This window comes from Theropithecus gelada, chromosome 16 (assembly GCF_003255815.1).
Source record: "Theropithecus gelada isolate Dixy chromosome 16, Tgel_1.0, whole genome shotgun sequence".
In the NCBI taxonomy this organism is placed as follows: Eukaryota; Metazoa; Chordata; class Mammalia; order Primates; family Cercopithecidae; genus Theropithecus; species Theropithecus gelada.
Window position 1 is genome coordinate 58,658,681 of NC_037684.1, and position 26,653 is coordinate 58,685,333.

Below are 26,653 nucleotides of genomic sequence, written 5' to 3' on the forward strand. Positions count from 1 at the left end.
GAGATGATCTATTCATTTTTAAAGGCCTTCAAAAAAGAAAATTCTCAACCATCTTCCCTTCTGTGAAATTTTCTTACACCTAACCCAAATCTCTCCAGCTACAACAGAAGCCAATTTCCCTTACTGTCATTCCATAAAAATCAAGACTATCCTGTTAGGACCCTTTTATATTTAAGCATGTAGGCACCCTACAGTTGCCTCTAAATAAATATTTTTTACCTTAATGTTTTTTAAAATTAATTTTTCCTTGCAGATCTCATTTTCTGGCTTTAAAAAAAAATTCTCTATTATATCCATTAAAAAGAGAGATGGAGTCTTCTCCCTATGTTGCCCAGGCTGGTCTTGAACTCCTGGGCTCAAGTGATTCTCCCACCTTGGCCTCTCAAAATGCTATAGGATTATAGGTGTAAGCCATTGCGCCCGGTCATTATCTGGCTTTTTAATCATTACTGTGGTCCTTTCCCAAACTTATTCCAAAATATGTGCTGAAATATAAGAATTTTAGAAGTGGAGGGGAAATCAGGGTGTAACTACTGCATAAGCTGATAAAAATATATCCTAAATGTTCCTACATTCTGCACCAAGATTTATAACTTTTTTAGTTCCAAAAGTCTCTAACAGGGCAAGAAATATCTAGAGTAGTGATTTTCAACGAGGGGCAATTTTGTCTCCCAGGGAACGTTCGGCAATGTCTGGAGATATTTTGAATCATCACATTTGGTGGGGGAGTGTGCTACTGGTACGTAGTGGAAAGAAGCCAGGGACGCTGCTAAGTATCCTACAACGCACAGGACACCCCTCACAACAGAGTCACCTGGCTCAAAACGTCGACAGTGCCAAGGGTTGAGAAATCTCGACTTAGGGCAACATGGTAGAGGAAAATTTAAAGAACAAACATAGGCCAAGGAAAAAAGGAAAGAAAACACTGAGTGAAAAGTAGTAAAGGAGAGAAAGATGAAAAAACGAGAACTATAAAAGATAAACAGGCCAGGCGCGGTGGCTCACGCCTGTAATCCCAGCACTCTGGGAGGCTGAGGCAGGCAGATCACGAGGTCAGGAGATCGAGACCATCCTGGCTAACACGGTGAAACCCCATCTCTACTGAAGATACCAAAAAAAAAAAAAAATTAGCCGGGTGTGGTGGTGGGCACCTGTAGTCCCAGCTACGCTGGAGGCTGAGGCAGGAGAATGGCGTGAACCAGGGAGGCGGAGCCTGCAGTGAGCCGAGATCACACCAATGCACTTCAGCCTGGGCGACAGAGCGAGACTCCGTCTCAAAAAAAAAAAAAAAAAGAAGGTAAATAAGCCAGTTGTCGTGGTGGAGCATGTAGTCCCAGTGACATGGGAGGCTGAGCCAGGAGTTCAAGGCTATAGTGTGGTATGATCATGTCTGTGAATAGCCATGGCACTACAGCCGGGTAACACACACAGGCTCTCTCTCTCTCAAAAAAAAAAAAAAAAAAAAAAAGAATAAATAAAAAGCAGGAGTACCATCAACTGTTACTTTAAGAGTAGCACAAAGGTATTTCCTACTCTGATGTGTTATTTTTAAGATGATTCCGATATCATCTTAAAAATGTAAGTAACTTCCACCTTGTAACTACAGCCTTACATTACTCACTAGTGACTGTCTTGGGTCTACAGTAACCTACTAGAATACTACATGTTTCTCTGCAGTGCTTGGCAATCCATCCGTTTTTTATAATTCATTCATTTATACAACAAATACTACATGCCAGGCTCTAGGAATACAACAGTGAGGCAAAAACTGCCAGAGTGGAACTTGAACTGGTGGCAGTGGCAGGACAGCGGAGTTGGGAGGCAGGAGATGGGACCAGTGATGCATCTAGTTTACTTTGCCTAAGTGAATATCTCCACCTGTTATGTCTACAGACAGAGATCCATCTACTAGTACCTTTTCCAATTTTCCCAAGTCATTCTGAAATCCGAACTATGCTTGCAATGACCATCACTATCAATCTTACCCAGGTCGATACTGAATGAATATGTAATAAGCACACTTTCTAGTCCACCGCCCGTGGAGCAGTTTCTTCCAGCAGAACCAAGCCTTTCCACTTCTCAAAAAAGTTACCTACAACAGTATGTGGAAAGTGACATAGCCCCTACCTCCACTAAGAGAGCCTTCTAGGCTGGGAGCGGTGGCTCACGCCTGTAATCCCAGCACTTTAGGAGGCCGACGCAGGTGGATCACATGAGGTCAGGAGTTCAAGACCAGCCTGGTCAATATGGTGAAACCCCATCTCTACTAAAAAGGCAGAAATTAGTGGTGCACGCCTGTAATCCCAGCTACTCGGCGGGCTGAGGCAGGAGAATCACTTGAACCCAGAGGGCAGAGGTTGCAGTGAGCTGAGATCACGCCACTGCACTCCAGCCTGAGCAACAGAGCAAGTCTCTGTCTCAAAAAAAAAAAAAAAAGAAAGAAAGCCTTCTAGAGAATTACAGATAAACTTACGAAGTTATGACGGGAAGTGAAAGGGAAACACTGACAATAACTGGGGTATCTATAATCCAAAACAAATCACCCCAAAGGGCAGCTCATAATACAACTTCCAACTCAGAAAATATTAGAATCCAGTAGAAGACTGGTCTAGCGGAAGACGGGTCGAGTGGAAGACTGGTCTGGGGGCACTGCCAACTACTCCGCTCCTCACTCTCCTACACTCAGGGAGATCCTGTACTAAAGAGGCTCCAGGCATCCATCTGCTCTGGTGTGTAGGCATTATGTTGGGCGTAGGATCACTAGTTTTTACACAGTGAGGAAGAACTCGGATCCACCCAAGGAATAAAGGAATACTCAAAACTCGATCTGTTTCCAGGAATTTAAGCAGTCAAGTGTTGGTTTTGCACATACCACCTTCCCTGAGATGTCTATGGAAATCCATGGTGAATGATGAAACTGTAAGAGGCTTGGTATTTAATGAGATCAGCAATATGGCACAGGAAACTGAGCACAGGAGGAAAGGATATGGGTCAGAAGGACATAGAGCGAAAATGTTACTCTTATTTTTGATGGAAAATTAGTGGACAGTATTCTTCCCAAAGAGGACCCCCTGACAGCTGTACCCAGGGATTTAGCACGACTGCGTTGAGGCATTCACTGGAGACTGAGCCAGAAGGCAGAGGAAAGAGAAACCCAGAGCGACTGGGGTGGGGGCTGGGACAAGATTGTATTTAAAGAAGGGTTTTAGTCAAGGTAAGAAAGAAGAAACAAGAGAGATAGAGAGTAATATTTCCCAAATTTCATGAGCACAGTAGGACAGAAGATGAAGGGAAGAGAAGGTGGAGGCCTCTAAGAATTCACACCCTGTGCCCTCAGTTACAAACACAGTCCAGTTGCTAACAATATTAAATTCCAAAATGACTTGTAATGTAGGAAAATAAAATAAACATCCTGCACACTTACCCAATCCGGGTAAACAGCTTCCCATGGGCATGGAGAAAACTGAGGATGAACCTTTTGTTCAGCTGCATGGGAAAAAGGGAGAGGAGAAAACAATTAAACTTTCCCCAGTTTCCTGTTACTGAACAGAGTCCCCAGTGACACAATAACCTGGCCAGGGTCTAAGGGGTAGGCACTAGGGATGGGAACCAAATGGACATGCCCAAACTCTCACAGACCCAGGGCACATGCCCAACAGCTGCCGCTCAGCTGAGCCAAGATGACAGCAGGCTCAGTGAGCAGACAGCACCCTCTGCCGGCAGTGGCACCTGTGTGCAGGGGATGAGGTGGTGAATCTGAATAAGCAGGATGTAAAGAAAGATGCCCATAGCTCTCTGAGGATCTAGGAGCCACCCTGGCTCCATAATCATGGAAATGAAACTCTTACAGGAGCGAGGATACTAGTGAAGTCCCTGGTTCTATTTGAGTTATTTTTCTACCTTCTTAGCTAGGAAAGCAGGACTCTTTTTGATAACCAAGAGCAAGGTAACCCACCACTAACTCATCAAATTGTACTTCGCCAGCTTTAAAAACTAGAGTTCATGTTCTATGTCTGGAGCTGAAAATTCAAGTGTCTACAGGGCTAGGCATAAAGTATGCTGATGGAGACAGTAGCAACCTATGACTATTCCACCCCAGTTTTAGCCAAATCCTCTATGTAGGCCCAAGCTGGAAACTGCAATCTGGGTTGTTTTTTTTTTTTGAGACGGAGTCTCGCTCTGTCGCCCAGGCTGGAGTGCAGTGGCGTGATCTCGGCTCACTGCAAGCTCCGCCTCCCGGGTTCATGCCATTCTCTTGCCTCAGCCTCCCGAGTAGCTGGGACTACAGGCGCCCGTCACCACGCCCGGCTAGCTTTTTTGGTATTTTTTAGTAGAGACAGGGTTTTACCGTGTTAGCCAGGGTGGTCTCAATCTCCTGACCTCGTGATCCGCCCATCTCGGCCTCCCAAAGTGCTGGGATTACAGGCTTGAGCCACCGCACCTGGCCTGTTTTTGTTTTTTGAGACAGAATCTCGCTCTGTCGCCCAGGCTGGAGTGCAGTGGTATGATTTCAGCTCACTGCAACCTCCACCTCCCAGTTCAAACGATTCTCGTGCCTCAGCCACCCGAGTAGCTGGGATTACAGGCGTGCACCCCCACAACCAGCTAATTTTTGCATTTTTAGAAGAGACAGGGTTTTGCCATGTCGGCCAGGCTGGTCTCCAACTCCTGGCCTCAAGTGATCCACCTGCCTTGGCCTCCCAAAGTACTGGGATTACAGGTGTAAGCCACTGCACCCAGCTTGTTTTGTTGTTTTGAGACAGGGTCTCACTCTGTCGCCCAGGCTGGAGTACAGTGGTGTGATCACAGCTCACTGCAACCTCTACCTCCTGGGCTCAAGCAATCCTGCCTCAGCCTCCTGAGTAGCTGGGACTACAGGTAGTGTCACCACACCTGGCTAATTTTTAATTTTTTGTAGACTGGAGTTCTCACTATGTTGCCCGGACTGGTCTCAAAATCGTGGGCTCAAGCAATCCTCCTGCCTCAGCCTCCCAAAGTGCTGGGATCACAGAGGTGTGAGTCACTGCACCTGACTGAATCTGGATTTTTATGTGAAATCCTCTGGCTTTTACATGTTGGCTACTAATGAAAATAATATAAGCATTAAAGAAGCCAAAAAACACACATTTGCCAGATACATCTGGCCCATGAGCCCCCAATTTACAATCGTGGTTCAAGGTTCTAGAAAATCTACTTCCAGCCGGGCGCGGTGGCTGAAGCCTGTAATCCCGGCACTTTGGGAGGCCGAGACAGGCGGATCACGAGGTCAGGAGATCGAGACCATCCTGGCTAACACGGTGAAACCCCATCTCTACTAAAAAATACAAAAAACTAGCCGAGCGAGGTGGCGGGTACCTGTAGTCCCAGCTACTCGGGAGGCTGGGGCAGGAGAATGGCGTGAACCCGGGAGGCGGAGCTTGCAGTGAGCTGAGATCCGGCCACTGCACTCCAGCCTGGGCGACAGAGTGAGACTCCATCTCAAAAAAAAAAAAAAAGAAAATCTACTTCCATCAAAACCAAAAGATTTCTCAGCAAAACAAGGGAAGGAAACAAATTTCAATTCAAATGCAAAGAAAGCAGAGACAATCGAAAAACTAAACCTCCTTGTCATCTTCCCTGGTCTCCTAGAAGCAATATCTTCAGGGCTCTGTAGCCAGCCAGGAAGAGAAGTGAAGAATCTTGACCCCAGGATCCCAGTGGTCAGGGCAAGGAGTCCAGTATCCCTGGGCAGTCTGCCCCAAAAGGAAAAACTCCCTGTTTAATCCTCTTGCAAAACAGAACACCAACCAAGCTATGGCAGTTCCATCTATTTCATACGGAAGCCAAGTGTGGAAAAGGGGTACATTCCCACTTTACCAATGACCAACATCAAACTCTGCATAGAATGTTCACTCTATTTTTGCTTTAAATGAGTTACACTTAATCGGTAATACTAGCTTAACATTGATTTATAGATAAAAAGCTCAGAATATTTCACTGAAGATAACCTGTCTATACAGCAAGGTGAGTCAGGGCCAGGGACACTGGGCTCTATCAACAGAATGGAAGAGACCAGGTGCAGGGCTCAGGCCTGGAATCCCAGCACTTTGGGAGGCCATGGCAGGTGGATCAATTGAGGTCAGGAGTTTGAGACCAGCCTGGCCAAGATGGTGAAACCCCGTCTCTACTAAAAATACAAAAATTAGCTGGGTGTGGTGGCAGGAGCCTGGGAGACAGAGTGAGACTCCATCTCAAAAAACAAAAAACAAAAAACAAAGATACTAACTCACTTCATTCAAGCCTAAATACCATCCCCCAAGCCAACTCAGAAATTTAAGCAACTTTACATTAGTAAATGGCAGAGTTAAAACTTGAATCCAAGTCTTCAGATTCCAAATACAGTTTTCTTTCTCTTATCCTACACCTATCTCAGGAAAAGAACTGGTGAGCTGATTCAATGAAGGGCTAACGAGGGAGTAAGAGCAACTAAAAAGCCGTTCAAGTTCTGCTTTTAAGTTTTCCTTCCTGATTAGGTAGGAAACTCATACTGTTTGAACTACAGCACCGCCTGGACTAAAATGAGAGCCCCAAGAGGTTTGGAACATCTGTGCTTCTAGTGTACTTCACCAAGATCCTTCCCTTAGTGTAGGAGATGAAGCCCACCTAATTACCTGAATCCATACTTGCCACTACCATATTTTAATTGCAAAAAGTCAATTTCAATGCATTACTTTTCAACTAGTGGGAGTGAAGAAAATCTCAGATAACTTTTTCAAACTATACACACATTCTCCCTAACCTTAGTTAATGAGAACCACTGCTTTACTTTTAGCCTGAACATCACTGCTAAACGTACTTTCTCTTTGTTGTCATCAATAACACTTCAATTAGGAAAGGAGCTAAAAATGCAGATACATCCTAGAAGATGTATGACATGAGGGAGCAGATTTGTTACATATTGATCAAATCGGACCTAAACAACATTTACAAGAGACAATATGAAGTCAACTAGCACTGAGGCAGATACTTTGGAGAACTCTTAACTGACACCAAATCCACAGTCACAAAAGCCTTAGTCTGAGCTTCCTTCCTCCTTCCTCTCTAACACATCACCATGGACTGACTTCCATTTCTACAGCTATTTAATTTTTATTATTTATTTTAGAGACAGTGTCCCACTCTGTCACCCAGCATGGAGTGCAGTGGCAACATCACGGCTCACTGCAGCCTCTGACTCCTGGGATAAAGCAATCTCTCGCCTTCGCCTCCCCAAAGTGCTAAGATTACAAGCACATACCCATGCACAGGGTTAATTTATTTTTATTTTTTGTAGAGATAGGGTTCTCACTTTGTTGCCCAGGCTGGTCTCAAACTCCTGGCTTTAAGCAATCCTCCAGCCGTGGCTTCCCAAAGTGCTCAGATTGCAGGCGTGAGCCACCTTGCCTGGTAGACTTTTTTATTTTTAACAATACATCTAGATGGTTCTCGCTCAGATGGAAAATAGGTGTTACTTCTCAAATTGTGAGGCTACCTGCGTTCAGATCTTCCTTACATATTTACGGACTGTTCACTGAAACAGAAATGCTCCTTGGGTGTATCCCTGAGAGGCAGTGTTAGCATTACTAAGGGTCTTCTGTCTCCTTAGTTCAAGTCCAAAACAAATTCACTGTGGACTCCTGCGCTCAACCCAAAGAGACACTAATGGCAGCAGATGGATGGGTAGGTCTCTGGACACACAGTAAAGTCTGTCCTGTCATTAACTGTGGGATTGTAAGTAAAATATTTTGGATTGTTCCTGGACTGTAAAATGGAATTTCTACCACTGACATTACCTAACTCAGAACTAAAAGGATGAAATGAAATAATATAAATTAAAGAAGTCTGAGGAGTAGATGTTTTACACAAGCCTCGAAAAGTATCCCTCACAATTGTGTCTAAGGGCTTGGTGCCTGTGGAGCAAGGAAGGAGAGAAAAGCTGCTCAGAGACAACAACGCAAGAGGAGGGGATTCTGAAACAGGCCCAATTTCAGTTCCGAAAGAGTGGTTCCTGCTTTTACAGAGTTGTGTGAAAAACTGAATTTCTGAAAAGTGAATCATTTTAAGGATAGTAAGGGTAGTCAGTATTAAAGGAATTCCAAAGTGCATTTTAAAGTAATTTTGAGGGGCATAAATTATTATTCTCTTATCTGCATGGAATGTTTCTATTTTTATATACTTTTTTTTTTGAGACAGGGTCTCGCTCTGTCACCCAGACTGGAGTACAGTGGCACAATCAAGGCTTACTGTAGTCTAGACCTCCTGGGCTCAAGCAATCCTCCCGCCTCAGCCTTCTGAGTAGATGGGACTACAGGCGCACACAATCACGCCTGGCTAGTTTTTTATTTTTTGTAGAGACGGGGTCTCACTATATTGCCCAGGCTGGTCTCAAACTCTTGGGCTCAAGTGATCCTCTGCCTCACCCTCCTAAAGTAGTGGGATTACAGACATGAGTCACTGGTCCTGGCCCCATATATTTTTTAAAAAACAAAACTTGGTTGCATTTTAGAAAAGGGATCTATCCTCTTAGATATGAGACAACATAGGTGGAGACCAAATTTCATGAGTACCTGTTAGTCAAATGGCCAGGACTTTCATAGCATTCAATCAAAGCCCACTTATCAGTCTCTCTCAAGCACTGAGATCACAAGGCGGAGGAGGATGTGGGCGCACTGGTAATGTTGTTCACACGTCATCCTCATCCCCGCGTTCCTATGCTGGGTACAGGAGCAAACGAACAAGACAGGGTCTCTACTGCCAAGGAGCTTATAGTCCAAGAACAAGGATAAATAACATACAACTTGCCCGCTGGCCATTTATGCTCCCACACCTGAGACAAGGCCTGTGAAGGTTCCAGGAGGCACTGTGTTTCCTTACCGTCATTTTTCCTGTCACAGAGATGAGATGAGAATTTAAAAAAAAAAAAAAAGGGCCGGGCGCGGTGGCTCAAGCCTGTAATCCCAGCACTTTGGGAGGCCGAGGCGGGCGGATCACGAGGTCAGGAGATCGAGACCATCCTGGCTAACATGGTGAAACCCCGTCTCTACTAAAAATACAAAAAACTAGCCGGGCGTGGTGGCGGGCGCCTGTAGTCCCAGCTACTCGGAGGCTGAGGCAGGAGAATGGCCTGAACCTGGGAGGCGGAGCTTGCAGTGAGCCGAGATCGCGCCACTGCACTCCAGCCTGGGTGACACAGCGCGAGACTCCGTCTCAAAAAAAAAAAAAAAAAAAAAGAGGGAAGGGGGGCCTGGTACATGAAATGTGGAAACCTATCAGTAATGTGGTAATCATTCAGTAGAGACAGAAGAGATTCATTCTTAGCACTTTCAGCATTCCTCTTTCCAGGATATATAGATTTTTAAAAAGTAAATTAAAAGTATGGGAAAACCAAATAGCATGACTCAAAGGCCTTGTAGGAAGATAAAGCAAATCAATCCTTAAGTCCCTTACTTGGATCAAAGAGCCACGCTGAGGCTGAGGTAGAACCGGGATGGCAACAGTTCTTCACCCTTTACTTCCTCCACTCCAGAACTGTTCAGGGCTGGATGACAGCTCAATTAGCTTCAATTAAACACAAGTTCCTGTACAGATGTCCCACTTAAGATGGCTAGATCTGAGCCATGTGAATTTAAGTGTAAAATGTGCCTTTTAAAACTACCTCTTCCAACTAATGCACCCCTTGAAACAATGGCTCTTAACTTTGCACTGCAGTTTAGTGCTGCCTCTTATATTAAAGCAATTCGTTACTTCATTCTCTCTCCTAGTTAAAGCCAGCCGACTGAGGGAAATTGAGCTAAATCAGCAGTCAGCTCCAGAAAACACAGCCAGCAGAGGGACAGCCGAGCTCAGAGTACCTGGCTGGCTCTCAGAACGGAAACTGGCACCAGACATAAAGAAAAGAAGGGGCCGGGAACAGTGGCTCACACCTGTAATCCCAGCACTTTGGGAGGCCGAGGTGGGCGGATCACCTGAGGTCGGGAGTTCGAGACCAGCCTGACCAACTAGGAGAAACTCCATCTCTACTAAAAATACAAAATTAGCTGGACGTGATGGCTCATGCCTGTAATCCCAGCTACTCGGGAGGTTGAGGCAGGAGAATCGCTTGAACCCACGAGGCAGAGGTTGCGGTGAGCCGAGCTCACACCATTGCACTCCAGCCTGGGCAACAAGAGCGCAACTCCATCTCAGAAAAAAAAAAAAAAAAAAAAGACAGACAGAAAAAAAAAGAAAGGAGGCCAGGCACGGTGGCTCACGCCTGTACTCCCAGCACTTTGGGAGGCTGAGGTGGGTAGATCACGAGGTCAAGAGATAGAGACCATGCCGTAAAACAGTGAAACCCCATCTCTACTAAAAATACTAAAACTAGCTGGGTGTGCCTATAGTCCCAGCTACTCAGGAGGCTGAGGCAGGAGAATCACTTGAACCTGGGAGGTGGAGACTGCAGTGAGCTGAGATGGTGCCACTGCACTCCAGCCTGGCGACAGAGCAAGACTCCGTCTCAAAAAAAAAAAAAAAGAAAAGAAAAGAAAAGAAGGAGCCACAAATATGTTCGTCTTTTGTATTTATTGCTCATGTGTTTACTAGGGGGAAGGAATATGACAGAATGGTATGAACAGAGACCGCTGATCTTAAGAGTTGAAGACCTGGGTTCAAATTTTGGTCATGCCGTTTATTTGCTGTTAATTATCACCAAGTCACATAAATTTTCTAGGGCTGTTTCTTCAACAGTTAAATGAGTGAGATCAGTACTGCTAATTCCATAATCCTCAGTGTATGTCTATCACCTGAACAGGTTTTGTAAAAAATACAGATTTCCCGCTCCTACAGAATCAGAATCCTCAGGGACAAGAGAGGGGCACTTTGAACCAACATTTTTAAAGGTCTCCAGGTCACTGTGAAAGATCGCCAGATTTGGAAGCCACTGGGCTACATCAGACGCTGGCAAACTATGGCCACGGGTCAAATGTAGCTTGCCACCTGTTTTTGTACAGCCCGTGAGCTAAGAATGGTTTTTACATTTTTTAATGATTGAAAAAAAAAGAGTATTTCATGACATGAAAATTACATGAAATATAAATTTCAGTTTCCATAAATAAAATTATGTTGAAACACAGCCACACTCATTTGTTTACACATTGTCAGTGGCCTGCTTTCCCCCTACAAAGGCAGAGCTGAGTAGCTGCAGCAGAGGGCACATGGCCCACAAAGCCTTTTTTTTTTTTGAGACGGAGTCTCGCTCTGTCGCCCAGGCTGGAGTGCAGTGGCGCGATCTCGGCTCACTGCAAGCTCCGCCTCCCGGATTCACACCATTCTCCTGCCTCAGCCTCCTGAGTAGCTGGGATTACAGGCGCCCGCCACCATGCCCGGCTAATTTTTTGTATTTATTTTTAGTAGAGATGGGGTTTCACTGTGTTGGCCAGGATGGTCTTGATCTCCTGACCTCATGATCCGCCTGCCTTGGCCTCCCAAAGTAGCCTAAAATATTTACTATCCAGATCGTTACAGAAAAAAAAAAGTCTGCTGATACCTGGGCTAAATAATCTACAACCCTGGTGTCTCAAAAGATGTTTCTCCCTGCACAGCACCTCAGAGCTACCACACACATGAACTGGAAACAGTCATGATTCTCAAGAGCTAAGAGGGGAAGATGGGTAGCGATGAAGAGTATGGTTTTAAAGGAACCCCCCCCACACACCAGAATATTCGCATATCCACCCACCTCTCACCACCACAGGAGAAGCACCAATTTTCAGTATTTCTTCCAATGCTAAGAGCCCACAATGCATAATTCTAAGTAAATACAACTTTTCTTGCCAGCTTCTGTGTAAGCACCATTCCATTCTATGATAGCACAAGTGACACCAAATGCAACAAGACTCCTGCTCTCACACAGTCACACACTCCAAAGGCTACAGGGAAATATACATGGGGCTCTCCAGGTTTCCACCTGCAGGGTAGAAACAGAACACACCCGAGCCCAACAGACACTTCACTTAGGCCAGAGGGCTCCTGGACATTTCCCAAAACATCCCCATCAAAGGAAAGTGCCAGATTAAGATTTATGAATCCCTATGCTGTGGTGTGACAATCTGTAACAACCAACTCAAATGTGCCACCAGCTTAACATCTCCAGGTACACAGAAAAAGAGAAAGAAAGTTCAGCCAAAGGGCAACACTGTTGCTCTGACTGGGTTACTTTCTGAATGACTCTTCTTTCTGACTCATCTCTCTCATGCCTGGGAACTCTCATGCCCATCCACCCAAATAGTAGGGGAGCTGGGACACGCTGTGTTTGCACTCCAGGAAGTGAGAGAGAAGAGGAAACGGCTGAAGCTCCCACTGCGTGATCAGGTGGACAACCAGATAAGAGTTTTCCAAGAGCACACACACAAGCTCAAACCCATCTTTTTTTGTTGTTGTTGAGACAAGAGTCTTGCTCTGTGGCCCAGGCTGGAGTGCACTGGCACGATCCCAGCTCACTGCAACCTCTGCCTCTGGGGTTCAAGCAACAATCGTGCCTCAGCTTCCCAAGCAGCTAGGACTAGAGGTGCGCGCCACCACGTCCTGCTAATTTTTGTATTTTTAGTAGAGACGGGGTTTTGCCATGTTGTCCAGGCTGGTCTTGAACTTCTGGCCTCAAGTGATCCACCCATCTCGGGCTCCCAAAGTGCTGGGATTACAGGCGTGAGCCACCGTGTTCAGCCATCAAACCCATCTTATAAACGAACGGGTTGACAGAGCGTAAGAGGGATGGTGAAGACTTCCTCACACGTGGACCCATACATTTATTCATTCAACAAAAACCTACTAGGCACACTTTACATACAAAGCACAGTGCACAAGCTGTGAACAAGGCAGAGATAATCCTTGCTCTGTGGATAACACAGACAGTTATGACATGCCATGGTTGGGGAAGGCCAGGATGCTGTGGAAATACACAGAAGCAACATCCGAGATATCCTCTCAGAGGAAAAGACCTTTGAGTTGAAAACGGAGGGTTGAAGAAACAGTTGGTTTTGGAGAGGAGAGGGAGTCATGTCCTGATGTGTGTTAAGCAAAGGGAACAGCATGTATAATGTTCTCAGAAGTGGTACATGGTAGACTGGCGTGGCTGAATGACTGATTCTGTAAGAGAAAGTCTGGAGAAGGAGGCAGGGCACGTTAGACATGTCCTTGTTAAAAATCTTCGTTAAAGCCACGGAAGGGTTTTCAGCAGGGAACTGACATGAGCAAACCTGTATTTGTAAAGGTTGTTCTGGATGTTTAGAAAACTTAGGGTTTTGGCTGGGCTCGGTGGCTCACGCCTGTGATCCCAGCACTTTGGGAGGCCAAGGCAGGCAGATCACAAAGTCAAGAGCTCAAGACCAGCCTGACCAAAATGGCGAAACCCCATCTCTACAAAAAATACAAAAATTAGCCAGGTGTGGTGGCGGGCACCTGTAGTCCCAGCTACTCGGGAGGCTGAGGTAGAAGAATTGCTTGAACCCGGGAGGCAGAAGTTGCAGTGAGCCGAGATTGCGCCACTGCACTCCAGCCTGGCGACAGAGCAAGACTCCATTTCAAAAAAACAAAAACAAAACAAAACAAACAAAATATATACATATACATATATATATATATGGTCAAATCTTCTATAGCATCTTCTGTGTGTAGCACACTATTCTAAGCACTTTACGTCTGTTAACCTTACAACAATTCTGTGAGGATTAGTACTACTATCATTTCCTTACAGAAAACAGCACACAGGTTAACTGACTTGCCCAGAGACTGAGCTCTTTTATTTTTCGCCTTTTAAAAAAGGCAACCTTGGCTGGGCGCAGTGACTCACGCCTGTAATCCCAGCACTCTGGGTGGCTGAGGCGGGCAGATCAACAGAGGTCAGGAGTTCGAGACCAGCCTGGCCAACACGGTGAAGGCCCATCTCTACTAAAAATACAAAAAAATTAGCTGGATGTTGTGACACATGCCTGTAATCCCAGCTACTGGGGAGACTGAGGCAGGAGAATCGTTTGAACTGGGAAACGGAGGTTGCAGTGAGCCAAGACTGCACCACTGCACTCCAGGCTGGGCAACAGAGTAAGACTCTGTCTGAAAAAAACAAAAACAAAAACAAAAGGCAACCTCACTTGAGTCTAGGAATTTAAGACCAGCCTGAGCAACACAGGGAGACCTTGTTTCTACAAAAAAATAATTAGCTGGGTGTGGTGATGCACACCTGTGGTCCCAGCTACTCCAAGGGCTGAGGTGGGAGGACTGCTTGAGCCCAGGAGGTGAAGGGTGAAGTGAGCTGTGATCACGCCATTGCACTCCCAGCCTCAGTGACAGAGCAAGACCCTAACTCAACAACAACAACAAAAAAAGGAACCAGCACGGTAGCTCACACCTGTAATTCCAGCACGTTGGGAGGCTGAGATGGGCAGATCACCTAAGGTCAGGAGTTTAAGACCAGCCTGGCCAACACTGTGAAACTCCATTTCTACTAAAAATACAAAAATGAGCAGGGCGTGGTGACATGCACCTGTAATCCCAGCTAGTTGGGAGGCTGAGGTGGGAGAATTGCTTGAACCTGGGAGGCAGAAGTTGCACTGAGCAGAGACCACACCACTGCACTCCAGCCTGAGCAACAGAGCAAGACTCCATCTCAAAAACAAACAAAAGGCAACTTTTTTAGCAGAACCAAGACAGACACTGAAGATGTTTACACAAAGACCAAAAGCAAAAGCCCCACGCAAAACCCACACACAAAACCCACCACTGGTTTTGGTTGTCTTTCACCGAGAGACCACCAGGCCAAACCAACAGGGAAGTCTTGGAGATTAAGGGAAATAAATACTTCCAGTTCAGACAATACCATGCAAGTTGGCAGAAGCATGTAACAACATGCACCCTCAAATAATGTCAGTAAGAAGAGATAAAACATAAAATTGTAAAATTGAACAAGTTTATTCTTCATGGCAATAAAGCAACAGGAGCCTGATGAATAAGCAAAGAGTACTTCAAGGACAGGCACAGTAGCTTATGCCTGTAAGGGGGTCACTTGGGCCCAGGAGTTTGACCAGCCTGGGCAACACAGTGAGACCTCATCTCTACAAAAAAATAAACAAAATTAGCCGGCTATGGTGGCAGGCGCCTGTAGTCCCAGTTACTCGGGAGGCTGAGGTGGGAGGATGACCTGAGCCCAGAAGGTTGAGGCTGCAGTGAGCCGAGATCGTGCCACTGCACTCCAGCCTGGGTGACACAGCGAGACCCTGTCTCAAAAAAGAAAAAAAAAAAGTTCAAGGAATATATGTGCATTCATACACTAATATTTCTGGACTGTGCACAGTCCAGAAAAATATCTGAAAATATAACCTCTCTCTACCTAACACAATACAGGAAAACCCCTGAATCTCTCAGGAAAGGGAGGAGCACGAACTAATCTAAGAACCCAAAGGAGAACGAAGCTTCAGTTTAAGATAGATGTGGTCACAAAGACGGTTTCACAAACCACTCTGCTGTGGGCACCATAAAGCAAATAACCAGCACACAGGGAGCTCTGGCTACCTTGTGCGAGCTTCGGATTTAAGCAAGGCACCAAATAAGGGAAGGATTCTGGCGCATCAACTCCCAGGAAAAGTGTTTCAAGTTAAAAATGGCCATTCAGGTTTGGATGTGAACTTCTGTATCTGCTCTTTATCAACAGAGGCAACTCGACCTCCCTGGCAGCTAGCAGCAGAAAAAGAAGAAAACTGTGAGAATACAAATGGATGACACAAAGACAACAACATGGCCTGCTACAGTCTGACATTCGCCTTGACACTAAAAGCAAGGCTAGAAACACGGCAGTGCAGAACTTCTGGGATTCCACATCTGAGCCGAAGCAAGCATGTCCAGGAGTAGGCAGGCCGTGATGTCACCTTCCCCTGCAACAGCCAGATGGTTCAAGATGAAGGCTGTAAACCACAGCACTGTTGGTGAGACTCAGTTTCACTGTGACTGGAGGCAAGGCCTGCTTCCAGCTGGTTTTTTTGTCAATCAAATCTTTTCTGTGCTGGTTCCCAGACCCAAACTCTGTAGTTCAAAAATCAAAGCAAACACCTTCAAACCTTTTATCTGTGATCCAATTCTTTATCTTCCAAATTCTCTCTTCGTTCTGTCTCTCAACAATGAAAATCAATCTTAACAAGAATCCAGAAAGCAAGGAAAACATGGGCATTAACTTCTTCCTAATTTATTTAAAATGCTCTGTTACAGCTATCATTAAATGTATAGAAAAAAATTTGAGTTTAGAGTTACAAGGGAAGAGGCCGGGTGTGATGGCTCATGCCTGTAATCCCTGCACTTTGGGAGGCCGAGGCGGGTGGATCACCTGAGGTCAGGAGTTCGAGATCAGCCTGGCCAAAAATGGCAAAACCCCATCTCTACTAAAAATACAAAAATTAGCCAGGCGTGGTGGTGGGCGCCTGTAATCCCAGCTACTCGGGAGGCTGAGGCAGGAGAATCACCTGAACCTGGGAGGCAGAGGTTGCAGTGAGACGAGATCATGCCATTGCACTCCAGCCTGGGCGACAGGGCAAGACTCCGTCTCAAAAATAAATTTAAGGCCGGGCGCGGTGGCTCAAGCCTGTAATCCCAGCACTTTGGGAGGCCGAGACGGGCGGATCACAAGGTGACGAGATCAAGACCATCCTAGCTAACATGGTGAAACCCCGTCTCTACTAAAAAAGTACAAAAAACTAGCCGGGCGCGGTGGCGGGCGCCTGTAGTCCCAGCTACTCCGGAGGCTGAGGCAGGAGAATAGCGTGAACCCGGGAGGCGGAGCTTGCAGTGAGCTGAGATCTGGCCACTGCACTCCAGCCTGGGCGACAGAGCAAGACTCCGTCTCAAAAAAAAATAAAAATAAATAAATAAAATAAATTTAAGGGGGGAAAAAAAAAGGGAAGAGAAGAATGACAGTGATACAAGTAAAAAACTGCTGGTTATACAAGTATGCTTACATTGTCACAATTTATCACTTGTATGGCTTTGTTATGTGCACTTTTCTGTGAATATATATTTTTCTAAGATTTCTTTTTAATTCTGTGATAATTTTTTAAATTGCCACAACTTTTTCTACTATTCCACAAAAAGCGTTTGTTTCACGGCCAATAAATACCCTTTGCCCCATATGTCCTAATCCCACCATTATTCTAACTCTGAGGCGGAAGACATGCTCCCACTCGGTGGACAAAGCAGACGCGTTGATGGTGTACACTATATCCCCATTGTACGGATGTAGAGACAAGGACAGAGATTAAGAAATCTTGCAAACAAAAAGAAATTCAGGAATGCAATCCATAAGATCTCACTCCTCGTCTGCAGTGACCACAAGTGACAGCATCCTAGGAGCACCAAGGGCATCTATTAGTGCCTTATTCAACCTTTTGACATATATCACTTGCAAGTATTTCAAAAGTCTTAGAGTTGTATAGATCTGTCCAGAAGTCTAAAGGAAAACCTGCCAAAGAAATTCCTCAGAAGAGAATGTCAAATGTGTTAACATAGTTTGCTTAACAAATTAGGACCTAGCATCTCAGAGATTTGTGGCACAAGTAAACTCAAAATCTCATTAGCGAGAATAAGGTTTTAGCATCTTTATCAAGAAAAAACATCCCAGAAAAATGTAAACCCATACGAAGTATTATTACAATTCCTCTTTCCCATACACACCAGGAGCTGCAGTCCTACTGTGTGTGTGAAAGTCAAGAATAGGACTTAGTGCCAATGATTACAACACAAAGCATAACTTATTCCTAAGCCAAGCTGGGCTTGGCTCAGAAAGCTTCCCAGAATGATGGAAGGCATGACTTTAGAGTGAGTCAACCTTTGCTAATACATAAAATAAAGCAGAGAAAGAACTATTTGAAGGATTCACTTCTAAGCTTGAGCCAAATCAAAAGCTCAAATCAATTTACATTGTGATGAATCCTCAGTTCCAACTGAGTGATTAGACAGCATCAATGTGGACATCTATACCATGGCCCAAGACATTCTAATGATAGAATCTTGGCTGGCAGTCTCAGAAGCAACCATTCCTTGCAGTTTCGAACCATGCTATGTTTTTATCCATGTCGTTCCTTCTGCCAGAAAAGTCTGCTGACCACATCTACCTAAAACACTTCTTTGACCTTCAAAATTAAGTTCACAGATTACCTTTCTAGGTCATTCTACCTGTTCACCCTGAGTTAATCTTTTACCTCTGTACAGTGTACATATTTCTATTATCACACTTATAACACTTTATTCCAAGTATTTATTTACATATCCTTTTTTCTTACTAGACTGTGTTTTTGAGGGAAGGACTGACATCACTTACCTTTCTATGTGCAGTACCTAGACTAACAATTACTATATAAAGGTGCTCCATGAATATTTATGGAAATGACCTGAATTGGGACAGGGAAAAACTTGATTTCCTCAGAGACTACTAGCTGGCCTCAGACGAGGTTTTACAGCAAAACAGGCAAGTGAAAAGAGAAAAATATCTATATAAAACTTTGAAGCCACTTATTTTAGGCAAGATACAAAGGTATACACTATACTGTAAGATAAAATAAATGAAAAACAAGAAAGAGGAGCCAAAGAGAAAAAGAGAAAGAGGCCACCAACAGTAAAGTCACGATCCCAGATGCACACCCTTTACACTTACGAAAGGAAGTTTGGCTACAACCTCTGGTACAATTAAAATAGAGAATTATTCTGGGTTAAAAATTCACAAATTTGTTACTATGAATAACAATCTACAAATGTGCATGAGGTTAAAGAAACCCATTTTCTACTAAGAGCAGAAATTTCTTCCATAGGCTTCCACAATGACATCATGCAACACAAACAGCAATGCTTCTCTAGGTCTCTATTTTATTTATCTTCACACAGGCTGATGACACACTGAAGTACAAACCAGTAAAAGCAGTACTACTAGTACCCAATGTCACCTAGTTACATAGCTCTCTGATGGTTCTAGGCATGAAGGATACGGAAAAAACAGTAGTAGGAGAGGTGCCTAGTGATTTCTATAATAAATACTCAATAAATTTTGGATCAGAAGATGGAAGACAACTCAAAAAACCACTTAAGCTCTTAAAAATAAAAATGTGTGGTTAATACATTTTATAGGAACTCAAACATCAGAAAGACAGAGGGTACAGATAGTATTTTAAATTATTTCTGGTCTAGAGAATCTATACACTCACACTAGGGAGAATAAAAGAGCGCAGTTCGCTTCAATACTAAATATTTATGACTAAAGTGAAAGGCTTCCAAGAGGGGAAAAACCTGGAGTTTCCCCCTGGAGTCAAACAAACAGTCCACAGACTGGGGAAGGATCATGAGCCAAGAAAACAACGATTTCACATTCTCTCTCTTAGCTCAAATACATCACATCTAAGATGGTGAAAAGTGGGTAGAGATGAAATTCTGGAACCTTTAAGAGCAAAGAGGGATTTTACAGAATGATCAAACTATGGATACAGCTCCCCAAGAGAACAGTCGGAAACAAAAACCAATATAGGAAGTTGGTGAGAAAGGCAATGCGGGAAAAACAAAAAGGGTAGTGCAGCCTTCTTACGCCACCTAACAGGCAGTGTGTTACTATACAAAGAGAGCCGCTCCCACAGTAACATCACCTCACTACTCCTTCCTATAGCAGCTGCGGATTGACCAGGGATCCAAGGTACAGGTCTCATTCTTATTTGGAAGGCTCTTCACAGACGACGAGCTGGATCCTAAGGGACGATTTATAGTACCCCTCACGTACACTCCAGTTGGCTGGAACTCAGCAGCTGATTGCTCCCTTGTCTAACTTGGTAAGGAGCCAAAAGATGACTTTTCTCAGTCAACTCTCCCAAGCTGGAAAAATCTCTAATGCCAGAGTTCTGGCTTAAGTCGGGATATCAGGTTATTCATGAGATGCCAAAACTACATCTTTACATTGGCTTTGAACAAGTCCCTCAAGTACACCATACAGATTCCCACAGAACTCAAAATCATCTGGATATTAAGGCCAAAGATGGCTACTCCATCTCTCACATGGAGAGGAATGTGCTTTTCACAACACCAGCAACATCAAAACAAACCTTTCATAAATCACAAATCAATCTCAATTCTTAAAATAGGTGTCAAACAACAAACACAACATTAAATGATTTCCTAGGCTAGACATGGTGACTCACAGCTATAATCTCAGCACTTTGGGAGGCTGAGGTGGGCGGATCACTTGAGCCCAGGAGTTTGAGACCAGCCTGACCAACATGGTGAAACCCCATCTCTACTGAAAATACAAAAATTAGGTGGGCATGGTGGTGTGTGCCTGTAGTTACTCAGGAGGCTGGGATGGGAGGATTGCTTGAGCCCGGGAGGTGGAGGTTGCAGTGAGCCGAGATCGTGCCACTGCATTCCAGCCTGTGTGACAGAGCGAAACCCTGTATCAAAAAAAAAAAAAAAAAAAAAAAAGATTGCCTTAAAACTTTGTATTCTACTCTATTGAAAGAAAACTCTCCCTATTCCACTAGCTACTCAAATTCTCTCTCACTATTGTTGATGCCTGGGCCATCAAAATCCAAATCCCAAGTCAGGTTCTCTGAGAGGAAATGAAGGAGTAAACCTTAACAAAGTGTTTTTGATCTTGTCAAGCTTCAAAAGTAATGGTTCTCAACCAGATTATTACCACCCATCCCAGGAAATGTTTGGAAGTATATGTGGGTCATTACTGGCATGTAATGAGTGAAGCCAGGAATGCTAAACATCCTGCAAGGTCAGACCTGCATAATGAAGAACTGTTGGCCAGGCACGGTGGCTCATGCCTGTAATCCCAGCACTTTAAGAGGCTGACCACCCAAGGTCAGGAGTTCAAGACCAGCCTGGCCAACATGGCGAAACCCTATCTCTTTTAAAAATACAAAAATTAGCAGGGCGTGGTGATGGGAGCCTGTAGTCCCAGCTCCTGGGGAGGCTGAGGCAGGAGAATCACTTGAACCCGGGAGGCGGAGGTTGCAGCAAGCTGAGATCGCCCCACTGCACTCCAGTCTGGGTGACAGCGTGAGACTACATCTTGGGGGAAAAAAAAAAAAGAATTGTCTGCTCAAAAGGCGATAACACTCTAATTAACAATCAATGTCCTAACAGAAGAACCTTATCATTCAACCGCATTCACCTCTCCCAGCTTTTAGAGCAATAGTAAATTTTTACTGTAAAAGGTCACAGAAAATAGTTTAGGCTTTGCGGGCCACATACATCTCTGTCACGTGTGGCTCTTTTTGAACAACTCCTGATGTAAGAATGTAAAAACCATTCTTAGCTCATAGGCCTCTGGCAGTATTTTGCCCATCCCTGTTCCAGGGTATTACCTGAATCATTAGTCTGTTTACATTAATTTAGAGATGCTGGTTAAAATAAAATGTGATGGAGTGTGCTATAAACAACACCAATAATGCATCGAACAATCTTACAGAATGAAAAATGAGCTTCAGAATTTAGCCTTCCCACCTAAGAACTGGTGCATGTGCTGGGCTTCTAATCACCTCATTCTCTTCCCCTGTGCCTTTCAGGTGCTTTAGGTTTTCTTCTGAAACACGTTACTGGGAAGAGCACAGAAACGCCTTTTCCCCCTCTTCAGGATCCGGTACTTTCTGTTCACCATGCGTGCCACTCAAAGTCTTTTTACAATTATTGCTGTTAACATCTTCTAAAATGTCTAAACCAAACCAAGGCCTGGAAATTCTGACGGGTATCTGGGTCCTGACTTTCCGGATGGTAACTAAAGGTCACGTGGGGTGGAAAGTGGCCTGTGGGTAACACAGAATATACACACGCACGCGAACAGGATATGTTGGTAATCCGGCTTCCTGAGACCTGGTGAGTTTTGAGAGTTCTCATCAACACTCTTGGGGAAGATGAAAAACCTTAAGCTGGGAAATGGTAGATTTTAAGCAACTGCCCAATCTTAAAATCAGATTTCTATCTACAGCAGAATGGGAAGGTACACCATTTATTCCTCTATATTTTACTTGCCTAAAAACACAGCACACAAAAAATAAACAAAGTGACTACCGAGAGGTTTCTTCAGCGTGGAAGCTGGCGTTTGCAGCATGGCTTATGTCACGTCTCAACCCTAGCAAGATGAAGAGTGTGGTTTTGGTGTTTAACCAGCCTCAACAGCACCCTGGCACTCTGTTTCTTCCCCCCAGAGAACTCTGCTCTGTTAGAGGAAAGCAACCAACCTCACATATTGAAACAAAACGGATAGGATAAAAATAAAGCCCTGAAGTGGTTTGGTGACCGAGGTCATTTGGGGCGTTAAGGGTTTATAGGTAGGGCCGATGTACTTTGAGAAACTTGCACTCACTACCAACCACAAAGACACTGGCCTTACAGTCCAGCAGTGATCTGAGCAAGCAGTTCCAGTCCTTGCCTACTAGGGGCTGCTCCTTGCAACACACCTCACATTATCAACATCTGAAAAATCAGGTTCTGGTTCTGACCTTCTTTGAGGGTAATCTCACTAAGCGGTTTCTTATGGCCTAAGAAAAAGAAAACCAATCTGCTTCTTCCCATAGAAAGAGGCTCTAATGAATTCCTGTCATCACGTGCTGCCAAACTGCAGTTCACACACTTTTCAAAGAGCTTCCAGAGTGAAGAGTATAGCCTGAGGTACGTACTGCAAACTACTTTACAAAAGCATAGGACTAATTAAAGACATTAAGTCAACTCACGGCAACCCTAAAAAAATTTCTGATGCCCACCTTACAGATATGGAATCTTTTTCTTTTGAGGCAGGGTCTCACTCTGTAACCCAGGCTGGAGTGAAGTGGAGCAGTCAAAACTCACAGCGGCCTCGATTTTCCAGCCCAGAGTACTCTCCCACCTCAGGCTCCCGAGTAACGAGGACCACCCACCACACCTGGCTAATTTTTTTTTTTTTTTTTGGTAGAGCCGGGGTATCCCTATGTTGCCAAGGCTAGTCATGAACTCCTGGATTCAAGCAATCCACCTGCCTCAGCCTCCCAAAGTGCTGGGATTATACACGTGTGAGTCACTGTTTCCAGCAAGATATGGAGTCTTTATATCCATGAGGCCAAAAAATTAAGCTGGCTTTCTCTGTCGTGATGATATAATTACAAGACAATGAAATAACTGGGTTATCACAGATAAAGCATTTACCTACCAGCACAGACACTCAACTATTCTTTATCATTATAGATTAAATCAATGCTTGCGCTATACAGAGAAAACCAGGCCAAAAGCTTTCTTTTTCAACATATTTACTTATTTATGTAATTTTTAAGTAAAATATTTTTATTATTATTAGAGATGGCATCTCATCATGTTGCCTAGGCTGGTCTCCAACACCTGGGTTCATGCAATTCTCCCGCCTCAACCTCCCAAAGTGCTGGGATTACAGGCATGAGTTACTGTGCCTAGTCTAAAAGCTTTTTCGAAGCTTTTTAATGGGTACTGGCTCTCAAACTATAAACCTAAAGCCTCATGATACAACTCTAGGAATCAGAACTCATTCCAACAGAAAGCAAGTCACCTTGCCTAAGGAAACCTTATAAAACCATGCTCTGATCTATAACTCTTTTGGGGGGGAGGGTGGAGGAATTAGATGTGTACCACTCACACATGGCAGCTTTCATAGCAGCAGCAGCTCAGGTGGACAAACTATGCAAGGGGCACTGAAAAGACAAATGATGAGTCTAAAGAAAATACTAGGTGGGAAGCAGTGACTCACGCCTGTAACCCCAACACTTTGGGAGGCTGAAGCGAGCAGATCACTAGAGGTCAGGAGTTTGAGACCAGCCTGGCCCACATGGTGAAACCCCATCTCTACTTAAAAAAATACAAAAATTAGCCGGGTGTAGTGGCAGGTGCCTGTAATCCCAGCTACTTGGGAGGCTGAGGCACAAGAATCACTTGAACCTGGGAGGCGAAGGTTGCAATGAGTTGAGATCGTGCCACTGCACTCCAGTCTGGGGTGACAGCGCAAGACTCTGTCCCAAAAAAAGAAAAAAAAAGAAAGAAAAGAAAATGCCACCTGCATAACATACTTTCAAAACAAAAAACAAAAAACTGTACACTTAAAAAAAAAAAAAAACAGCCCTCAAGCAAATACAACAAGTGGAGCATGTGAAAGTTCTGTGCTCTAGGCCACCTGGCCTGGGTTTTCCACAGGGAAGCTATGCTCCTTTGCTAACCAACTTTCACTTGGCTTGTCTATCGATTAAATGCAAAAAGGAAATATACTATCCAACTTTGTGTAGCCACATATTCCAAGTCAGAAAGAAAACTGTCATTCTCAACTTAAAATAGAGCCTCTAAGAAAATCACAAGAGATTTGGGTAGAGGCAGCATGGAAAATTTCAAGCAGAAACTATGAGTTCCAGCCCTAGGGAAATAAGGTTATCATTGTCATCATCTTACAGATGAGAAAACTAAAGCTCAGCCAGGTTACAGAACGTGCCCAAAGTTTCACAGCTAATATCTGATAAAAGTAGGACTTCAGGCCAGGCGTGCTGGCTCAGGCCTGTAATCCCAGTGCTTTGGGAGGTCGAGGCAAAAAGATGGCTTGAGCCCAGGAGTTTGCGACTGCAGTGAGCTATGATAGTGCCACTATATTCCAGCGTGGGTGACAGAGAGACCCTGTCTCAAAACAAAACAAAACAAAACAAAAAAAAACAAAAAAACTAGCACTTGAACTCAGGACTTTCCAAAGCTCTGCACTATCCTGGCTCTGACGTACAAATACTAGACAAAATTATGAAAGTTAACAGCCAGCCTTTAGAGAGATACAATGGATCTGAGGCAATTACTCAGGGAAGGATCTCCCAAGTCCAGTGGTAATGGGGCGGGGGGGAAAAGGTGAATGTAACAGCATGTATCATATACCACTAATAATGCAAGAGAAGAAAGGTAATCACATATACACCTACGTAATACATTACCTATTGAAAACAGTTCTTTAGAGGCCAGGAGTCTTGTAATCCTAACACTTTGGGAGGCTGAGGTGGGAGGATCACTTGAGCTCAGTTTGAGACCAGTCTGAGCAACACAGCAAGACCCTTTCTCTACTAAAAATAAAAAAAATTGGCCAGACGTGGTGGCACACGCCTGTGGTTCCAGCTACTTGGGAGGCTGAGGCAGGAGGATCACTTGAGCCTGGGAGATGGAGGCTGCAGTGAGCTATGATTGTGCTGCTGCACTCCAGCCTACACAACACAGAAGAACCATGTCTCAAGGAAAAAAAAATTCTTCAATTAAAAAACTTTAAAAGGCAATCACTCCTCTGTGTGATCTCTTTCAACCTCTATTCCCACTAACTTAGAAACCAACTCCAGCATTACAGCCTAGGCACTTTTCCAACTACAACCCAGCCTTTGAAACAAGGTCATACACTTTCTATGCACGGGAGCGTCAAATTAATGCCCCATGCCCTAAGGTGTCACTAGTTCAATATGCTTCCTTACGAAAAGGCCATTTTCAGACTCAATCTTTTTTTATTTTTTGAGACGGAGTCTCGCTCTGTCGCCCAGGCTGGAGTGCAGTGGCCAGATCTCAGCTCACTGCAAGCTCCGCCTCCCGGGTTCACGCCATTCTCCTGCCTCAGCCTCCCAAGTAGCTAGGACTACAGACGCCCGCCACCTCACCCGGCTAGTTTTTTGTATTTTTTTTTTTTAGTAGAGACAGGGTTTCACCGTGTTAGCCAGGATGGTCTCCATCTCCTGACCTCGTGATCCGCCCGTCTCGGCCTTCCAAAGTGCTGGGATTACAGGCTTGAGCCACCGCGCCCGGCCTCAGACTCAATCTTTTAAAACAACAATTGGTCTATCAGACGCCTAACATTTCTTGAACTCGCTCTTCTCTACTCATGTGGCTTGAGAAGTTTCTCTCTACACACAGGAGGGAAGGCCTACAGGTGTAACTTTAATTGTATTACTTTGATAAAACAGAAAAATAAGGCCAGGTATGGTAGCTCACACCTGTATCCCAGCACTTTGGGAGGTTGAAGCAGGAGGATTGCTCGAGTCCAGGAAATTGTTCTCTTGGTTTTTGTTTGTTTTTGAGACAGTCTCGCTCCGTAACCCAGGATGGAGTGCGGTGGTGTAATCTTGGTTCACTACAACCTCCGCGTCCCAGGTTCAAGCAATTCTCGTGCCTTAGTATCCCGAGTAGCTGGAATTATAGGCATGCACCACTATGCCTGGCTAATTTGTGTATTTTTAGTAGAGACAGGGTTTCACCATGTTGGCCAGGCTGGTCTTGGGGCCTGACCTCAAATAACCTGCCTGCCTCAGACCCCCAAAGTGCTGGGATTATAGGCGTGAGCCACCATGCTCAGCCAAGTCCAGGAGTTTGAGACCATCCTGTAAATTTTAAAAAGCTGTCAGGCATGGTGACTCACACCTATAATCCCAGCGCTTTGGGAGGCTGACACGGGTGGATCACCTGAGGTCAGGAGTTCGAGACCAGCCTGGCCAAAATGGTGAAACCCCATCTCTACTAAAAACTATAAAAATTAGCTGGGCATAACGGCGGGCGCCTGTAGTCCCAGCTACTCAGGAAGCTGAGGAGGGAGAATCGCTTGACCCTGGGAGGCAGAGGTTGCAGTGAGCTGAGATCATGCCAT

The 26,653-nt window shown here is 44.7% G+C and overlaps 1 protein-coding gene across 1 annotated transcript in view; it reads right to left on the bottom strand.

The window, feature by feature from the left end:
* The window catches only part of SMG6 (SMG6, nonsense mediated mRNA decay factor), a 243,643-nt gene that overhangs the window by 184,176 nt on the left and 32,814 nt on the right, over positions 1-26,653 (bottom strand). Inside the window, exon 9 of the mRNA XM_025362851.1 lies at positions 3,425-3,486. Within this exon, the coding sequence (XP_025218636.1) occupies positions 3,425-3,486 (62 nt within the window). The remainder of the gene's footprint in view (positions 1-3,424; positions 3,487-26,653) is intronic.